The sequence below is a fragment of the Panthera tigris genome, chromosome D1 (assembly GCF_018350195.1).
Source record: "Panthera tigris isolate Pti1 chromosome D1, P.tigris_Pti1_mat1.1, whole genome shotgun sequence".
In the NCBI taxonomy this organism is placed as follows: domain Eukaryota; kingdom Metazoa; phylum Chordata; class Mammalia; order Carnivora; family Felidae; genus Panthera; species Panthera tigris.
In genome coordinates this window covers 21,305,721-21,326,349 of record NC_056669.1, presented here as the reverse complement: position 1 = coordinate 21,326,349, position 20,629 = coordinate 21,305,721, and the positions used below count along the sequence as shown (strand labels likewise).

Genomic DNA, 20,629 nt, shown 5'->3' with positions numbered 1-20,629 from the left:
ACAATCACCCACAGATGAGAGAGCCCTTGTAGAAGCCTAGAAGTTTTGTGGAGAAGTCACAGCACACTGTTGGAGCAAATTAAGAATCCAAGATTGGATGTACTGAAGCAGGTAAGAGGAATAGTTTCACTTTACCTATGTCCTGCGTCCTCCAAGGCAGCACAGCCCAGTGCCAAAGAGGTGTTCTTATAACCTGTGACTTGTGATTTCTCTCACTGGGGAAAGTGAGAGTATGTGAGTGAATGCCTGGTTTCCTTAGCTGTATGAGACACTGCCAAAGAGATCCACTTCTCTTTTTTTTAATTTTTATTTATTTATTTATTTTTTAAAAATTTACATCCAGGGGCGCCTGGGTGGCTCAGTCGGTTAAGCGTCCGACTTCGGCTCAGGTCACGATCTCACAGTCTGTGAGTTTGAGCCCCGCGTCAGGCTCTGGGCTGATGGCTCAGAGCCTGGAGCCTGCTTCCGATTCTGTGTCTCCCTCTCTCTCTGCCCCTCCCCCATTCATGCTCTGTCTCTCTCTGTCTCAAAAATAAATAAAAACGTTAAAAAAAAATTACATCCAAGTTAGTTAGCATGTAGTGCAACAGTGATTTCAGGAGTAGATTCCTTAATGCCCCTTACCCCTTGAGCTCATCCCGCCTCCTACAACTCCTCTAGTAACCCTCTGTTTGTTCTCCATATTTAAGAGTCTCTTATGTTTTGTCCCCCTCCCTTGTTTATATTATTATTGCTTCCCTTCCCTTATGTTCATCTGTTTTGTGAGATTCACTTCTTTTCATCCCATCCAGATTGCTTAGGTATATCATGTGGTTGAGCATGGGAGTTGTCTGGGAAGGTATCAGGTAGGGCTGTTGGAGGGCATCAAAGGGATATGGGGTGGGTCAGTCGATTGAGAGTCTGACTTCAGCTCAGGTCATGATCTCATGGTCTGTGAGTTCGGGCCCCACATCGGGCTCTGTGCTGACAGCTCAGAGCCTGGCCTGCTTTGGATTCTGTGTCTCCCTCTCTCTCTCTGCCCCTGCCCTGCTCATGCTCTGTTTCTCTCTCTCTTTGTCAAAAATAAATAAACAACAACAAAAAAAGGATATGGATCCTACTAATCATGTTGTGGACTCCATCAGGAAGCTTGCTTGCTAATGAGCCATTGGGGATAACTCCAAATAGTCATGGGCACCCCCTCACTCACACATAACCCTACCCTGTGGATGACTCCCTGCATGTGCTTCCAGTGAGAGAGTCTTTGCAGATGGCTAGTGAGCACATGCGGAAAGATGGCCAGACTGCAGGCTGGGGAGAAATCACAAACTGAGCATTCAGTCCCATTTTAAGGAAAGCAAAACGGAGGCTCTTGGCAACCAACCTGGTTTTGCAAGATTGAGTGAAGGCATGTAAGTTTAAGAATACTACCGAAAGGTGAAACAAAAAGTATGGAGCAGGAATAACCTTATAAAAGGTCAGAGAAAGGCTCAGAATCACTAGCAGGGGTGACAGAAGGTAATTCTCTCCTAAAGCAAGTCAGAAAGACTGGAGGAGGTGGCTGCTTCTTCAGATAGTAAGACAGTAGCAGTCTTCAAGGAGTATGAATTATCAGCATAAACTGACACCACCAAAGGAACACAATAATTTTCCAGAAACAGATCACAAGGAAATGAACATCTGTGATTTGTCTTATAAAGAATTCAGAATAGCTGTTTTAAGGAAGCATGGCGAGCTACAGGAAAACACATAAAGACAAGTCAATTAAATCATGAAAACTATGCAAAATGAGAAGTTTAACAGAGGGATAGAAATCATAAAAAAAAGAAGCCAACTTTCTGAAGCTGAAGAATATAATGAATGAAATGACAAATCCAATAGAGAGCATCAGTATCAGATTGGATTGGGCAGAAGAATAAGCCTGTGAAGTAGAAACAGGACATTTAAAATTATGCAGTCAGTGAGAATACAGGAAAAACATGAAATGAATAAAGAAAGCCCCCATGGCCTATGGAGTACCATTAAGCAAAACACTGTAGACATGATTGGAGTTCCCAAAGGAGAAGGATGCAGAAAGGGGCAGAAAACTTGGTTAAAGGAATAATGGCTGGGAACTTTCTAAATCTGGGGAGAGATTTAGACTTGTAACTCATAAAGTTAATAGGTCACCCCAATATTTCAACCCAAAGTGATCTTCTCCAAAACACATTATAATTCAGCTGTCTAAAACGAAAGATAATGGAGAGAATTTTAAAAGCAGTCAGAGGAGAGGCGCCTGAGTGGCTCAGTTGGCTGAGCATTCGAGTTCAGCTCAGGTCATGATCTCATGGTCTGTGGATTCGAGCCCCGCATCGGGCTCTGTGCTGACAGTTCAGAGCCTGGAGCTGCTTTGGATTCTGTGTCTCCGTCTCTCTCTGCTCCTCCCTGCTCACTCTCTCTCTCTCTCTCAAAAATAAACATTAAAAAATTTTTTTAAAGCAGTAAGAGGAAAAATAACCCTCATATGACCAGGAACCCTACATAAGGCTATCAGATTTTTTTTTTTGAGAAACCCTGCAGCCCAGAGAGAGAGGGATGATATACTGAAAATGCTGGAAGAAAAAACTGCCAACCAAGAACACTTTACCTAGTAAAGTTGTCTTTCAAAAATAAAGGTGAAATGAAAACTCTCTCAATGAAAGCTGAGGGAATTCATTACCACTAGACTTGCTTTATAAGAGATGCTGTAAGGAGTTCTCTGAGCTGAAACAAAAAGACACTAACTAGTACCATGAAAACATTAGAAAATATACAACACACTGAAAATTTAAATATATTCAGTCAAGTTCAGAATACTCTAATACTGCAATATGGTGGTTACTCACTTAATACTAGTAAAGGTTAAAGGAAAAAAGTACTAAAAATAACTATAGCTACAATAACTTGTTAATGGATTTACAATATAAAAAGATTAATTGTGACATCAGAAACAAAATATGAGAAGGAAGTAAAGGGATAAAGGTTTGTATGTGATTGAAGTTAAGTTGTTATCACTTTAAAATAGACTGTAATGTCTGTAAGGCACTGAATATTTAAAGGAACTCAAATGTTTTAAAAGGGTAAAATAAACTTTACTGAAATGTCCATAAATCTGTATGAACCTAAATCCTTAAAAGTAATATGTTACCTAGAATTATAATTAGAGAAATTTTCAATGACATGAATTATTTGAACCTTTAGAGAGGACAGCATAAGATCCTTTCTCATAAGGAATATATAATCTCTGATGGGAAATTAACATTTACTGTCACAATTAGGATGTAAGCACAGACACCAGTTCTTTCCCTACAGAGTTTATTGAGATGGGAAGGTCCTGGGGGAGACTCACACCTGAATTTCTAGCCAGATCCAAAAAATATATAAGCCTTAAACAAATGCCTTGAGCTCTGACACAGTGGCTCAGGTCTCAAGTATGTAGTGGCCCTTCGTATTTTCTTAATAAATTTATAATGACCAGTTTGATCTACAGCCAAGAATGACTCCTGGAACATTCAGACTGTGAGATCTATGCTATGACCCTTTTGCCAGTAAAGGAAGAAGAAAATTCAGTGACTACCTCTGCTCAACCTTGACATCCTAAAGGCCAGTTCTTCTTCCAGTGGAGGTGAACCATACTTACAGGGTCAGCATGGTTATTTCCATGGAGGGAGAGTGAGTTAATCAAGTTTCTATTTACCTCTCATGCTCTCTGTTCCTGTAAAATGAGGAAAAATATTTATAATTCATAACAAGAAACTCAACGTATAAAGCTCTGGCTATATACTTTTCTGTATATTTTCTGTATACTTTTCTGCTTATTCTAAGCATACCCTCTGTTGGCTTCATCTTCAGTGTGGTAGCAAGATAGCCATAGCAGGACCAAGTGACATCTAGCATGTAGCAACATCAGAGGAAAAGATTTATCTCTTTCTTAAGTTGTAAATTGAAATAGACATATAAAAGAGTTTATGTGTTATAAGCATGCAGCTCGATATGTGTTCACAAACTTAACAACTAAATAATCAGTATCCAAATTGGTTATGTTTCTGCTTCATGCCTTACTACAAAACCAAGGAAAGCACATCCACCTTTCTTTATTCATTATCTGTCCAGCTAGGCTGGAACAGGGAAGCAGAATATGTAGAAACACTGACTACATGTTGAATTATAAATCTTAGGCTACCAAAGTTCCCCTCGATACTTGTTACCCATTATTGATTTCATGGATTCTTGCAGTAAGCTATCTGCAAAGATTATAGACTGGTAGGGACGTTCTTCTAGGAAGCAGAATTATGATATGCTCTCTGCCCAAGAGAAATCGTCCCTTTCATGATTGTCGTCACAGGGAAACTGAGGTATCTGGTAGGATAATGGAAACATAGGAACTAGGAAGTGAACGATCAGATGAGTGGGAGGGAGAGAAGGGGGATACCTCCCTACTGAAGCTCACCAACAGGTGGGCTTAGTCCTCAGCTACTCCATCCTTGTATCTTCTAGTAAAGACAAGGGCAGTTGTTTGTCACATGAAGCTCATGCAACAAAAGACAGAGTGATTTTAATGTTGACGGCTGTGTATGGCAATCCATTCGGGCCCTGTGAAGCAAAGTCTTCTGAGTCTTCTGCTTATGAATGAGAGCATGGAAGGAGAGAGCTGGGGTCTCTAATGGGATTTTCTTCTGTTCTCACAGATTTCTGAAGAGAAGAATACTGGTTAGGAATGAGTCCTTAGTGACTGAATTTCTTCTTGCTGGCCTAACAGACCGTCCAGAGCTCCAGCAAGCCCTCTTCTTCCTGTTTCTGGTGATCTACGTTGTCACCATGGTGGGCAACGTTGGCTTGGTCACTCTTATTAGTCTAAATTCTCACCTCCATACCCCCATGTACTACTTCCTCTTCAACCTGTCCTTCATTGATGTCTGTTACTCTTCCACTGTCACCCCCAAGATGCTGATGAACTTTGTGTCAAGGGAGAATATCATCTCCTATGTTGGCTGCATGACTCAGCTGTTTTTCTTTCTCTTTTTTGTCATCTCGGAATGCTATACGTTGACCTCAATGGCCTACGATCGCTACGTGGCCATCTGTAATCCGTTGCTGTATAAGGTAACCATGTCCCGTCAGGTCTGTGCCTTGCTGACTGTTGCTGCATATATGATGGGGTTTGCTGGAGCCTCTGCCCACACAGGGTGCATGCTCAGACTAACCTTCTGCAGTGTCAGTGTCATCAACCATTACCTGTGTGATATTCTTCCTCTCCTCCAACTGTCTTGCAGCAGCACCTATGTCAACGAGGTAGTAGTTCTGATAGTCGTGGGAATTAATATCATAGTACCCAGTTTTACTATCCTAATTTCTTACGTCTTTATCCTCACTAGCATTCTTCATATCAGATCTGCTCAAGGACGATCGAAAGCCTTCAGTACCTGTAGTTCTCACATCATTGCTATTTCTCTTTTCTTTGGCTCGGCAGCATTCATGTATCTTAAATATTCTTCTCCGGGGTCTATGGAGCAGGGGAAAGTTTCTTCAGTTTTCTATACTAATGTGGTGCCCATGCTCAATCCCCTGATCTACAGTTTGAGGAATAAGGATGTCAAAATTGGCCTGAGGAAAGTCTTGATTAAAATCCAAAGGAGAAGCATGTTCTAATTAGAAGTGGCAACACCATAAAGAAGTTCAACTTTTTATTTTATAATTATTGGTGTTTTTCAAGGTGAGAATGTGATCATAAACATGTTGTTTCTAGAGATTGTGCTTTGTGTGGTTTAATAGACGTGCTTGTGATTTTTCTGATAGCTGATCTCGTCTCATTTTTCCTTCTGTATCTCCATCATCTTGTGCAAGTTTACATAAATAAGTAATACGTTTTCTGGGGTGCCTGGGTGGCTCAGTTGGTTGAGTGTCCGGCTTCGGTTCAGGTCATGATCTCACAGTTCGTGGGTTCGAGCCCCACATCGGGCTCTGTGCTGACAGTTCGGAGCCTGGATCCTGCTTCGGATTCTGTGTCTCCCTCTCTCTCTGCCCTTCCCCCAGTCACACGCTGTCTCTGTGTCTCTCAAAAATGAATAAATGTTAAAAAAAATAAAAAAAAAAGTAATATGTTTTCTAAATAGAAACTATGCACTGATATTTAAAATAACTTCTATACTGCTTTTGTCTCTGGGCTATTCCTAATATGGGCAAATATGATTAGTTTTATCAGTTATATAAAGTTGAAGTTAGACCTCTCTGATCTAGATATAGAAATGACAAACACTACAAGAGCTCATTCTTTTTATTTTATTTTATTTTTTTAAATTTACATCCAAGTTAGTTAGCATATAGTGCAACAGTGATTTCAGGAGTAGATTCCTTAATGCCCCTTACCCGTTTAGCTCATCCCCCCTCCCACAACCCCTCCAGCAACCCTCTGTTTGTTCTACATATTTAAGAGTCTCATGTTTTGTCCCCTTCCCTGTTTTTATATTATTTTTGCTTCCTGTCCCTTATGTTGATCTGTTCTGTGTCTTTTCTTAAAAAATTTTTTTAATGTTTATTTATTTTTGAGACACAGAGAGACAGAGCATGAACGGGGGAGGGGCAGAGAGAGAGGGAGACACAGAATCAGAAGCAGGCTCCAGGCTCTGACCCATCAGCCCAGAGCCCGACGCGGGGCTCGAACTCACGGACCGCGAGATGGTGACCTGAGCTGAAGTCGGATGCTTAACTGACTGAGCCACCCAGGCGCCCCTGTTCTGTGTCTTAAAGTCCCCATATGAGTGAAGTCATATGGTATTTGTCTTTCTCTGATTGACTAATTTCACTTAGGATAACATACCCTCTAGTTCCATCCACATAGTTGCAAATGGCAAGATTTCATTCTTTTTGATTGCTGAGTAATACTCCATTGTATATATATACCACATCTTCTTTATCCATTTGTCCATCGCTGGACATTTGGACTACAAGAGCTCTCATTCTTAACAATATCGTTACTGGTATAGGCAGCAGCACTCAAAGAAATGCATTTCAAATTGTGTGTAAAGATTATAGTAGGATCAGATCCCTCCAATAGTGGCCTTTTTTTCTATTTTTTCTTGTCACTTTTTCTGTTATTATTCTGACTTTCCTTCTGTTCTTTGGTAATGGCAAGATCTATATGACATACTACCTGCTTCTGAGAGTGTCTATCAGGGCGATGTATTCAATATCTAAGACAATACATAGACTCCATTGTTCATTGCCAATCATAGTAGTAAGAGGGGATGATTAGAGAAATAATACATATGTATCTCAGGATCCCAGTAAGGGGGTTTTGGGTTGGTGGTTTAGTGTATTATAAAAGTTGCATTCTTTACCATCTAAAATGATACCAAGTATTTGAAAAAGAGCATATAGTTCTTACTGTAAATTTTAAAATTTATCACCTTAAGGAAAATACTACACAGAGTATTAAGAGGAAAATTTTAGCCATTGTTTTATTAATACAGTGAAGTTTATCATGAAAAAGGTGTATATTAATAGAAATAAACTATATTCCCAGCAACATTTTGTGAATTTACTGAAACCTTGTCTCACCAATAAGATACTAAATATATTTAACTAGATGCTTTTTCATATAATTTTCCTACTTGCCATAAATGCTTTTCCAAAAACCACAAATGTTTCCCAAAAAGTGCTTTTCCCATTTGTGTATTTAGAATATTAAATATAGTGGGAGGTAAGAAATACCTCTTACCTTTTATTCATGTGTTTGAATAACAACAATAATAAACTAAATGTTGTAATAAGTAATAGAGATTACATTACAAAACACACACACTAGTTTTCTGTAAGTCCCAGTGTATCTGCCTAACAATATATTGTTTAAAGTATTGAACTCTGCATATTTTTACACAAATAAATTTTACTTACAAAGATATGAAATATTTCAAATTTTGTTTAATAAGGTATAGTTTATATATAGTAAAATATACAAATATTAAATATACACCTTGATGACTTTTTGCCTAAGTATAAACTCCACCCCGAAAAAGATATGGAACATTTCAATGAGCCCAGAAATTTTCCTCATTCCCCTTTCTAGTCAACAGAAACCCCCATTGCTCTGATTTCTCTCACTTTAGAGTAGTTTTGTCTCTTTTTAAAAATCTTAAAAATAAAACCAAACTGTTTATACGTTTGTGTCTACCTTCTTCATTTGACATAATCATTTTTGTATTTTAAACATATTGCTGCATATATCATTAAATTATTTTCTGAGAAGTATCTCATTGGATCTATTTTCCACAGTTTACTTATCTATTCTTGTAATGTTGGAAATTTGGCGATTATAAATAAAACTTGAATAAATATTTAAGTATAGTTTTTTGTATATACTAATTTCTCTGGATGTATAGTTAGCAGTGGAGTATCTGGATCAGTACATGTATGTGTATCTTTATTAGAAAACACCAATTTGTTTTCCAAAGTACTTACACTATTTTACTCTCTTGACAGTAGTGTATGAAAGTTACAGTTGTTCCACATCCACATGTATGCTTGGTATTTTAAGTCTTATTAATTTTAGACATTCTGGTGTGCATACAATGGTATCTCATTACAGTTTGGACAAGAATGCTGAAATAAAATTTTTCAGATTTATTAATATATTTGGGCCTGTATTGCTTCTTGGAATGATAACTTTTAAAAGTTTGCTACTTATACAGATTAGGAAACAAATAAAGCTGTCTTTGTTCTCAGATGACATGACTATCTCTATAGAGAATCTCTCAAAATTGATAGCACAACAATTACAAAAACAAAGCAACAAACAAAACCTCGTGGAATTAGTAAGTGACTATATGAAAGTCACAGGATACAAAGTTAACCTACAAAAGTTAATTTATTTCCTATATATCAGTAATTGGATAATTGGAATTTGAAATGAAAACGCAATACTGTTCATATTAGCACCTCTGTGGCCATCCCCAGTAAAGAAGAAATACCTAGTTATAAACCTAACAAAATATTTGTAGTATCTAGATGTGAAAAACTACAAACTTTAGTAAACGTACTTAAAAAGATCAAAAGAAATGGAAAGATATTCTATGTTAATGGATCGGAATACTCAATAACATTAAGATGTCAATTCTTCTTAACTTCATCTATGGATTCAGTGTGATCCCCATCAAAATTCTAGCAAATTTTTGTGGATATCACCAAAGTTTATATGGAAAGGCAAAAGAGCCAGAATATCAAATAAAATACTGAAGGGGAAAAAAGTTGTAGGACAGACACTATTCAACTATAAGACCGACTATAAAGTTATAATAATCAAGACTGTGTGATGAAAGAAAAGATACATAGACCAACAGATCAGAAGAGAGAGCTCAGGAATAAACATACAAAATATTGTCAACTGATTATTGACAAAGGAACAAAGGCAAATCAGTTGAGAAATAATAATCTTTTTAACAAGTGATGCTGGAAAAATCAGATACCCATATGCAAAAACATGAATTTAGACATAAACCTTATGCCTTTCAAAACAAAACAACCTCAAAATAGATCATCAACCAATTGTAAACTACAAAATTCAAAGCGTAAACTATGAAACTTTTAAAGGAACTCAGAGAACTTAGGTGAATTTAGGTGAATTTGGATTTGGTGATTGGTGAGGTTTTAGATATCATAGCAAAGCATGATTCATGAAAAAAAATTGGTAAGACAAACTTTAAATGTTTAAAAACACTTCTGGAAACAACATTGTTTTAAAAAGGAGAGTCAAGGGGCTCCTGGGTGGCTCAGTCAGTTAAGTGTCCAACTTTGGCTCGGATCATGATCTCACAGATTGTGAGTTCAAGCCCCACGTTGGGCTCTGTGCTATCAGTTCAGAGCCTGGAGCCTGCTTCGGATTCTGTTATCTCCCTCTCTCTCTGCCCCTCCCCCACTCATGCTCAGTCTTTGTCTCTCAAAAAATGAATAAATGTTAAAAAAAATTTAAAAAAAGGAAAATCAAGCCACAGAATGGGAGAAAATATTGGCAAAGCATAGATCTGAGAAAGAACTTGTAGCCACCATATACAAAGAATTCTAAAACTCAACTGTAGGAAAACAAACAACTGAAAGGATGAGACAAATATTTGGACAAACACCTCACCAAAAAAGATATGCAGATGGAAAATAAGTGTTTGAGAAGTTGCTTGGCTTTATTTGTTTTTAGGGAATTTTCAACTAAAATAACAATGAGATGCCCCTGCAAACCTATTACAATGACTAAAATTGAGAAACTGGCAGTACTAATTGCTGGCAAAGATGTAGAGCAATAGGAACTTTTGTTCATTGCTGGTGCTAATGCAAAGTGGTACAGCTACTTTGGAAAACAGCTGGGCAGTTTCTTATAAAAGCAAACAGAGTCTTCACTATGAATCCAGCAATGATGCTTCTCAATATTTCCCAACTGACTTGAAAATTTCACGTCCAGACAAAAACCTTCACATGAATGTTCATAGCAGCTTTATTTATGATTGCTCCAAACTGGAAGCAAACAAGGTGTTCTTAAAAAAGGGAATGGATAAACTTTGATATATCTGTAGGAGGAAATATTATTTAGAGATAAAAAGAAATGAACTGTCATACCATGAAAAAACATGTAGGAGTGTTGAAGACCTATTTCCAAGTGAAAAAGCCAGTTTGGAAAGGCTAGCTACTATATGTTTCCAACTGTATGACATTCTGGAAAAGGCAAAGCTATAGAGACAGTAAAAAGATCAGTTGTTGTCAGGTTTTCGGAGGGTACCAGGAGGGGTGAATAAAAGAAACACTGGGGATTTTTAGGACGGTGAAACTATTCCATATGACACTGTCATGATAGACAAGTGATGTTATGTACTTTTCAAAACCCAAAGAATATTACAGTACAAAGAATGAAGCTTAATGTATGGAAGTCTAAAAACTTGTTTTTGAAGTCATGGCAATCCCCGGAAGGAACACAAATAATGAACAGGGAATCTTAGTGCATTACAAAATTATGAAACAACTTCAGTGAAGGAGAAGGGGAATAAAAGCTAGAAATGAGTGAAGTTCGTAAGACTAAAAGCAAAAGAACTGTACATAAGCATGCGCTCTAGTTGATGAAGTTGGTTTCTATTGGGGATGTTAGTTAAGAATTCTGATATTGCTGCAACATGCATACTGGAATTGAACAATTAAGTAAATGGATGGTGGAGGAGGGGAGCCAGGTTTCTTGCTGTTGGAGTGGGAATTTACAAATAAGTGGAATTAAATGGAGGCTAGAATGATGGATGTGATAATAGATGAGAGTTGGAAACATTAGTACAAACTCACATTTAGCCTAATAGAGATAAAGATGGTTACACATGTATATACATCTGTCAGTATACAAACATATTTCTTTGTTTTGTCAACTGAAAGGGTTTTAAAAGAATGACACCCCCATAGTAACAAGCACAACCAGCTTTGGGATCTTGGTTTCTAATACCATTCCCTAATACAAAGAATTTAATACCATTTCCTGTAGAAATGGCTGATTCAACAACCAGGGCAGGAGATAACTGAGATGAGCCTGGAGCATCTTGTAATGCCACAGAGTAAGGAAGTGCTATAAACACACCAAATACACACACACACACACACACACACACACACACACACACACACTGGGAGTGTTCCAAAGGGGCATTGGAGGCAACTGAAAGAGCTCTACTGGAAAATTTGAGCTGGACAATTTGAGTAAATAAAGTATATATTGGGTTATAATCCAGTGTATAAGTAACTCTTCATATGGTCAAGTTGATATAAATAAATAATTCAACAAATTGAATTTCCTACTCCTTAGGTGTGGGCTACTATTTCCTACTCCTTAGGTGTGGGCTGCTCATAGTAACTCCTTCCTAAAAAGTACAGAGTGGAAGTTGGAGTGCAGAGAGCATGACTTTACAGTGGAGAAACCTGACAAACTGCATCAGCCAAGTGATCAAAGTCACAATGAACATTCATAAACCATGAGGGTAGTATATATTCTTGACACAACGTGATGCAGATGGCATTACCTCTGTGATCTGCATCTCCCAAGCCCATAATCTCAGTGTAATCATTACAAAATCATCAAATTCCAGTAGAGGGACACCCTACAAAATACCTGACAAGTACTCTCCAAAACTGTGATGTCATTAAGAGCAAAGAAAGTGTGAGAAACTGTCACAGCCAACAGGAGCCTAAAGAGACATGACACATAAGTGTAATATGGGACCCTACGAAGAAAAGAAGACATTAGGTAAAAGCCAAACTAAATAAATTACGGACTTTAGTTAAAAATAATGCCTCCATATTGGTTCATCTTTTGTAATGAATGTAACCATATGATTGTAAAATGTTGGTATTAGGGCCAAATGTGTGCCAGAGGGATGTATGAGAACTCTGTATTATCTTGTCAGTTTTTCTGTAAATAGAGAACTCTTTTTAAAAGTAAGGTCTGTGGGTGCCTGGGTGGCTTAGTCGGTTAAGCTTCCAACTTCCACTCAGGTCATGATCTCACAGTCTGTGGGTTCAAGCCCCGCGTTGGGCTCTGTGCTGACAGCTCGGAGCCTGGAGCCTGCTTCGGATTCTGTGTCTCCCTCTCTGTCTGCCCCTCCCCTGCTCGTGCTATGTCTGTCTCTCTCTCTCAAAACATAAATGAACATTAAAAACAAATTTTTTTAAGTAAGGTCTAAAGCATACTTTGGAGATATTGAGTGTTCAGTTCTAGACTACCACAATAAAAAGAATATTGCAATAAAAAAATCAGGTCTAAAAATATTAAAAACATGACACAAGAACTTAGGGCATACAGCAAAGCCAGTCTTCTGAAAAAGATTAAAGCTACAAATATTATCTGAAAGAGGTTCTCCCTACATTGGGAGGCAAAAATCATTATCACCAGTGAGGGAAGTCTTTACAAACAAACCTTGTTAAGCCTTTCTAGTTGCTTCTCCACAATTAGCTACCCTTGCTAAAGCCCCTTTGCCATGTCAACGTTTCCACAATTTGCTACCCTTTGTCCAGCTTGCAATTGTAAGCATTTGGCTCTAAGCTATTTCTTTTGGTTTTCACTTTTCTTGTGACAAATCCCATGCACAGTAAGTGATGAGTCACTAAATTCTACTCCTGAAACCAATATTGCAGTATATGTTAACTAACTAGAATTTAAATAAATTTTGAAAAAAAAAATTAAAAGGTGGATGTTTTTTCCCTACTAATCTGTCTCATGTCAATTTAATTCTTAGGCTCAGCTGGAGACCCTAGCAGAAGAATTTTTCCTCCTCTCCAGAATACAGTTTTTATAATTTTACCTACTTACATATGTACCAATAACTTACAATTAGCATAGTTTTGTATGTTTTAAAATTTGTGTTTTCATACGGTGCCTCGTCTTTTGAATTTTTTAACTCAAATTTCATATTTGGTATTTATTCTTGTGCATATATGGAATAGTTACTCATTTATTTTCAGTCTGCTTGCCAGGGTCTATGTAGATGCTCTCTGCTCAGATCACCTGGAGTTTAGCTTACTCTGACCCCGAATCTCTCACACCATCTCTGTGGCCCTTTTATTTTTTTTTAATTTTTAAATGCTTATTTATTTTTGAGAGAGAGAGAGAGAGAGAGAGAGGGAGCAGGGGAGGGGCAGAGAGACATGGAGACACAGAATCCGAAGCAAGCTCCAGGCTCCCAGCTGTAAGCACAGAGCCCGATGCGGGGCTCCTGAGATCATGATCTGAGCTGAAGTTGGGTGCTCAACCAACTGAGCCACCCAGGTGCCCTGCCCTTTCATTTGTTAAAGTTGGCCTGCCTTTTTGCTTTTTCACCTTTTCTGAAACCCATGCACCTTTATTGAGACCCTGAATGTGTAGCTCTGTCTATACTGAAGCAGGCATTTACCTGTGGCAAAACTGCGATAAACTGCAGACACCTGCCAAGGTCTAAATGCCGGATGACCAATAGGTTTTCTCCTCAAAATATGCTCATCTGAACAGCAGTTTCTGTGTTAGCTGGGAAGTCATTAGAAGTACAAAATCTAGTGCCCACTCCAGATTTACTGAATTAGATTCTGTTTTCCTTTTCCTTCCTGGCACTTGTAGACTTAATTTTCTTTTTGTTACCTCAGTTATATATTTACCCTTAAAAATATATTGGCCGGGGTGCCTGGGTGGCTCAGTCGGTTTAGTGCTGGACTCTTGGTTCTGGCTCAGGTCACAATCTCACAGTTCGGTTTGTAGGATCCAGCCCCGCAGAGGGCTCTGTGCTGTTAGTGCAGGATTCTCTCTCTTTCCCTCTGTCTGCCCCTGCTCCTCTCTTTCTCGCTCTCAAAATAAATTTTAAAAAAACTTTTAAAAAATTAAAAAATATGTTAACTAACATTTCTGGGTGTTTATAGCAGGTTAGCTCAGTGAGACATTGTCCTGCAAATTAAAAATTGATTTAGTCAAAAATAAGTTTTTCTTTTCTGCATCTTTATGAGAATATACTATAAGGCTTAAATTACCACTCACTTTGACAAGTTAGACCATACTGGGCTTGAGTTACTAAAACGGAGTCAAGGGATGTTCTGGTAGGTCTCATGAAAAGGGTCACCATTTCACATACTTTGTTACAATTGAATTAGGCTAAGGTGACTGTTATGTAGGTGGAACAAAGGACATGAATGAGATAGTTTTGCAATGTATGGATAAGCTCAGAGTCCCTCTACACTCATTCTCTATTGCACATATTAACACTGGTTGTATTAAAGGTGAAAAAATGACCTTCAGCTCTGGCTTAGAACCTTGGCATAAAACTCTTCTTGCAATGTGATTTGATATAATATGAAGTTAAAGGGAGTGTTTCTGGTTCTTAGATCACCTAAATAAGAGTTCTTAACATTTCTATAGAAAACACATGTTTTAATGAATCTCCAAGGTCCTCATCACTACTGCCGCCCAAGGAATGTCTATCTTTTGGGACATATTTCAAATTTACCCTGAGGAATGTTTAGTCCCCTTGTAATTTTGAGGAGTCCGAGAATAATAATTGAGACCCATTTTAGTAATGGTTGGTTTTAAATTATCCTAAGTGTAGACCCATATGAGGGAGTTCCTAAATATTTTTCTTGACCTCTGTTCTTTTTCCCTTTACTCTTTCTCTCATTAAGTTCACATAATGTCATGGCTTTAACCTTTATAGAATTAATCTCCAATTTTTTTTTCGTATTCTGGTCTGTGTCTTCAACTTCATTTAGCCTTAAGTAGGCTGTATACTTCTACCTGGATGTCCAGTTGGCAACTGAAGTCCACCATGTTCAAAATTGAATGTATATGTATATGAATATTTCTACTCGTTCTGAGTTCTCTTTGTTTATAGCAACACCATAATTTATCCAAATCCCTATGCTAGTACCTTTGGGAATTTCTTGCCTATATCTGTTCCCCTTTGTGTGAAGTCCTGATGAGTCCTTCCTTACAACATCTCTTGCATTATATTTATTATATATTATTTATGTGGTTATTATATATTTATTTATTTTAATATTATAATTGCCTCTCATAGCTCCTCCTTCCTTCAGTTTCTCTTGTACCAGTCCCCACTGCTGGCCTCCACCATATTAGTCCTTCCAAATCCACGCTTTGATCTTTTCTATCCTGTGCCAAATAAGAATTAAAATCTCGAGTGGCTTAATGGCCTCTCATAATAAGCTGATCTTGATTTTGGCATTTGAAAGCCAAATGCCACTATACTGACCTAAATCTGACTTTTGATCTCACTCCATGCTGCAGTCCAGAGGGGGAGACATTGGAACTTCTCTGAGAGCCTGTGAAAGTAAGTCCTCTATGTGACATTCAGGGAGAAAGCTCAGTAACTCTGATCTGTATGGTATCTAAGAGTTCAGTAGTGACCTTTACTAGTCTTACTGATGTCTTTTTCTTCCCACATTCAGGTCTACAGAGAAAACCATTGACACCACACAAGCCTTTGCCTGTGTGCCAAGAATTGTTGTAGTATTCACTATAAATTCCAGGAAATTCTGTTGTAGTATCCACTATAAATTCCAGGAAATATGGAATTCATCTATTCTTCTATTATACAAATATTTATTGAACACTTAGGTGCTACAGGGATAGCACTGGAGAAAATAGACACAATCCATTTGGAGCTTAAATTCAAATGTAAGTGGGTACATGAGTGTGTGGTGGGAACACACAACAAATGAATAAATGAATAAATGGGTAGTATTTCATAGAGTGATAGGTGCTAGGGAGAAACCATTGTGGATGCAGGAAAGATCATCATGTTCTTCTATCTGGGGATGTACCCCATTTGGGAGGAAATGAAATTGTATGCAAAATGGCATACTCCCAATGGTCAATGCTATTCTCATGAACTAAGTTGTAAATGTAGACTAGGTAAAAATTGTTTTCCACTGCAAAGTCTGATCTTTGGGGAAAACACAGGTCTTCCAATTTTTAATCAGTTCCCTAGGATTTCCCACCCATGAAAACTCCTTTGGGTCATGTTAGCAGGTGGATCTTCTGGCACTAGCAGATGATATTTACTTCCCCCTAGTCTGAGAGGACACTGGGCAAAACCACCATCAGAAATCATGATCTGTAACTCCTGGCTCCTCAGAGTCTGTGGTTCTGAGGTTTGTGCTCTGGCTCCATCAGTTCAAAACTTACTCAAAACAAAAATAACAAGAAGATCTCTGTTTTGGGTTGTTCATCCCTGAAATTCATCAGAGCCAAGGTCCAATATTAAAGTTCTAATGCAGAAGAGTGAGGATTGCATTTTATCGTTCCTACTATTCTTTTTCCAAATATTTTTTTATGAGAGCCACAGACCCCTTGAAATGATATATCTCTTGCTGAGATGGCAGATGTCCCTGAGGTGGGACTGGTGGACTGTCAAAGAAGGCGTATAGAAGAGATGATCACAGGGTTCCTGCATTTTATCCCTATGGATATTGCCCTTTATGACTTTTTGATAGACATCTTTCAACAATCTCAGCAAAGGCTGAGACAGCAGTGGCACACAGGAGGGTGGGTGTGAGTTCCTTCTCATTCTGGGACTCTGTCTCATTACGGAGGGATTGGGGGAAGAGAGCTGGGTGCTCATTTTAATGTCACCCTCTGTCCTGTTCTCACAGATACACCCTAGGGAACAATGGCAGCAGGCAATGACTCTTCAGTGACCCAGTTTATCCTGCTGGGTTTAACACAACAGCCAGAACTCCAGCTGCCTCTCTTCTTCATTTTCTTAGGAATCTACATGGTCACCGTGATGGGGAACATGGGCTTGATTATTCTGATTGGTCTGAAGCCTCACCTGCACACTCCCATGTACTACTTTCTCTTCAACCTTTCCTTCATTGATCTCTGCTACTCGTCTGTCATAATGCCTAGAATGCTGATAGGTTTTGTAAAGCAAAACACCATCTCTTACGAGGAGTGCGTGGCTCAGCTCTGTTTCTTCTCCTTCTTTGTCATTGATGAGTGCTGTATTTTGACATCGATGGCCTATGACCGGTATGTGGCCATCTGTAAGCCCCTGCTTTACAAGGCCATCATGTCCCACCGGGTCTGCCTCATGCTGATGGCAGGAACATATGCAATGGGGTTTGTGGGTGCCATGGCCCACACCGGGTGCATGCTGAGGCTCACGTTCTGTGATGGCAACATCATTAATCATTACATGTGTGACATACCTCCTCTCCTTCAGCTCTCCTGCAGAAGCACCTACGTCAACGAGCTGGTGGTTTTCATTGTGGTGGGAATCAATGTAATAATGCCCAGTCTCATCATCACCATTTCTTACATCTTGATCGTCTCCAACATCCTCCGTATCCGTTCTACAGGGGGCAGGTCCAAAGCCTTCAGTACCTGCACCTCCCACATAGTTACTGTTTCTCTCTTCTTTGGAGCATCAGCATTCATGTATCTAAAACCTTCTCCTGCTGGGTCCCTGGATCAAGATAAGGTATCCACAGTTTTTTATACCATTGTGGGGCCAATGATGAATCCTTTTATCTATAGTCTGAGGAACAAAGATGTCAAAATTGCACTGAGTAAGACTTTTAAGAAAAGGGTGTTCTCTTGAGTAGAAATGGTGTTAGTTACAGATGCCAACTCCTACTAAAGGCACACAGTGTATGAAGCTATGGAGAGAACAGTAAGAAATCAAAGTAGAAATGCAAATGATTCAAATATAGGGTAAATTAAGCTCATTATTTATAAGTCATTTCACAAAGACAATATAAGGAAGAGGAGGATCTGTCCTTTATCTTTTCATGGAAAGTAAAAGTAGTTCATTTGTTGTTCTCCAACTTATTTTCAGAAGTTATAGATTTAAGTTTAAATGGTTGAATTGAGGTAAATCCAGAAAGGATAACTTGTGAGATTTTTGACTGAGGTATGTCTGGAATTCCTACAAAACTTTGTCCTGGATATATAGACTTTGTCAGACTTGAGTTTCAGCTATTTATTCATTCATTTAATAAACCTTAACTGAAAGGCTACTGCGTTTGAGGAACTGAGTGTGGTCTTTTTGAGTGCTGTAGGGGCTTTTGTTTTAGGAGATTCCTTCATTTCCTGAAGGAGCTGAGAATATGGAGATGCTCTTCTCACTTAAGTCTCAAGGGAATGTGGTAGAGCAAGATTTCCTTCTGGTCTGTGCTCCTAAGGACAAGATAACCTTTTATTGTATTTTATTTTATTTTTATTTTTTTAATGTTTGTTTATTTTTGAGAGAGAGAGAGAGAGTGTGTGACCAGGGGAGGGGCAGAGAGAGAGGGAGACACAGAATCCGAAGCAGGTGCCAGGCTCTGAGCTGTCAGCACAGAGCCCGACATGGGGCTCAAACCCACAGACTGTTTAAATCATGACCTGAGCCGAAGTTGGATGCTTAATGGACTGAGACACCCAGGCACCCCCTGATATCACCTTTTAGAGCCATTAGGAATAAAAGCATCCTACACTGGGTTTTACCTCTTGGGACTTTAGGACAGGAAATAAGACATGCTATGTCTTCATTGGGAAAAATTTTACTAGAAATATTCACCAATTATTAGCAGAGGAATTTTTGTCCTTTCCTCAAATGGGCTTTCAAATCTGTAATTCATTAGCAGTCAGCATTTTGCCTTTATTATTTTCATTTTCCCTTTTGTCTCAGATTTTGATGCTACAAATGATATCATTTATTTAATTAACAAATAAAAGCACCTATCCTCTACCAGGCTCTGTTTTTAAAACATCAGAGGATACGGTGGTGAACAAAACAGACAATATGTACACTCTCATTGGGTTCATTGTCTACAGCGAGATGGAGGTGGGGTGCAAATGGGCAGGGAGAGGAGACAGGTGATGAACACATGTGAATAGAGCAGAAAAATGCAGAATCTGAAGGTGAGTGGTACAGAGAGTAACTGTGTGGTTGCTTTAGGTTGGGCGGAGGGGCTTTTCTGAAGAGGTGGCATTTCAGATGAGATCTCACAAGAGGAGATCAGCTGCATATTTTTTTTCTGTTCATTACGTTGAAGATTTCCTGCCATTCCTTTCTGGCTTGCCAAGTTTCAGTAGATAGGTCTGCCACTAGTCTTATGGGTCTCCCTTTGTAAGTTAGAGCGTGTTTATCCCTAGCTGCTTTCAGAATTTTCTCTTTATCCTTGTATTTTGCCAGTTTCACTATGATATGTTGTGCAGATCAATTCAAGTTACGTCTTAAGGGAGTTCTCTGTGCCTCTTGGATTTCAATGCCTTTTTCCTTCTGCAGATCAAGGAAGTTCTCAGCTGTGATTTGTTCAAGTACACCTTCAGCCCCTTTCTCTCTCTCTTCCTCTTCTGGAATTCCTATGATATGGATATTTTTCCGTTTGATTGCATCACTTAGTTCTCTAGTTCTCCCCTTATACTCCTGGATTTTTTTTATCTCTCTTTTTCTCAGCTTCCCCTTTTTCCATTATTTTATTTTATTTTATTTTTATTTTTTTAGATGTTTGTTTATTTTTGGGAGAGAGAGAGATAGAGACAGAGAGACAGACAGCGTGCGAGCAGGAGAGGGGCTGAGGGAGGGGGAGACACAGAATCCGAAGTAGGCTCCAGGCTCTGAGCTGCCAGCACAGAGCCCAACGCAGGGCTTGAACTCATGGACTGTGAGATCATGACCTGAGCTGAAGTTGGATGCTCAACCAACCCAGCCACTCAGTCACCCCCATAATTCTATCTTCTAATTCACCTATAGTCTCCTCTGCCTCTTCAATCTGAGTTGTGATCGCCTCCATTTTATTTGCACCTCATTTATAGCATTTTTAGCTCCTCATGACTATTTCTTAGTCCCTTGATCTTTGTAGCAATAGAGTCTCTGTTATCCTCTATACTTTTTTCAAGCCCAGCGATTAATTTTATGACTATTATTCTAAATTCTTGTTCCATTATATTGCTTAAATCGTTTTTGACCAATTCGTTAGCTGTTGTACTTCCTGGAGTTTCTTTTGCGGAGAGTTCTTCCAGTTTGTCATTTTGGGTAGTCCCTGGGGTGGCGTGGAACTGCAGAGTACTTCCCCTGTGCTGGAGTAACTTGTGTTGGTGGGCGGGGCGTAGTCAGACCTGATGTCTGTCTCCAGCCCACTGCTGGGGCCACGGTCAGAC

The 20,629-nt window shown here is 38.8% G+C and overlaps 2 protein-coding genes across 3 annotated transcripts; both read left to right on the top strand.

Moving 5' to 3' along the window:
- Positions 1 to 1,089: 1,089 nt before the first annotated feature.
- Positions 1,090 to 5,646, top strand: LOC102954597 (olfactory receptor 8B3). Of its 2 annotated transcripts, none has more exons than XM_042958214.1 (2): positions 1,090 to 1,107; positions 4,720 to 5,646. In XM_042958214.1, the coding sequence occupies exons 1-2, from the start codon at positions 1,090 to 1,092 to the stop codon at positions 5,644 to 5,646; spliced, it is 945 nt and encodes a 314-aa protein (XP_042814148.1). The 2 variants fall into 2 exon arrangements, with proteins under 2 accessions (XP_042814148.1, XP_007074144.2); XM_007074082.2 differs by lacking the exon at positions 1,090 to 1,107 and adding an exon at positions 4,521 to 4,546 and having other exon boundaries at positions 4,713 to 5,646.
- Positions 5,647 to 17,064: 11,418 nt separating this feature from the next.
- LOC102954321 (olfactory receptor 147-like) lies at positions 17,065 to 18,083 on the top strand. Its single transcript, XM_007074081.2, has one exon. It carries the CDS (start codon positions 17,151 to 17,153, stop codon positions 18,081 to 18,083), a length of 933 nt encoding a protein of 310 aa, XP_007074143.2. The 5' UTR covers positions 17,065 to 17,150.
- Positions 18,084 to 20,629: the final 2,546 nt, after the last annotated feature.

Bases quoted from the DNA above. Each gene is read 5' to 3' on its own strand.
- LOC102954597 (XM_007074082.2), top strand. From the start codon at position 4,521: ATGAAGCTCATGCAACAAAAGACAGA. The intron at 4,547-4,712 runs GTGATTTTAATG...AATACTGGTTAG, and splicing joins CTCATGCAACAAAAGACAGA to GAATGAGTCCTTAGTGACTG.
- LOC102954321 (XM_007074081.2), top strand. From the start codon at position 17,151: ATGGCAGCAGGCAATGACTCTTCAGTGACCCAGTTTATCCTGCTGGGT.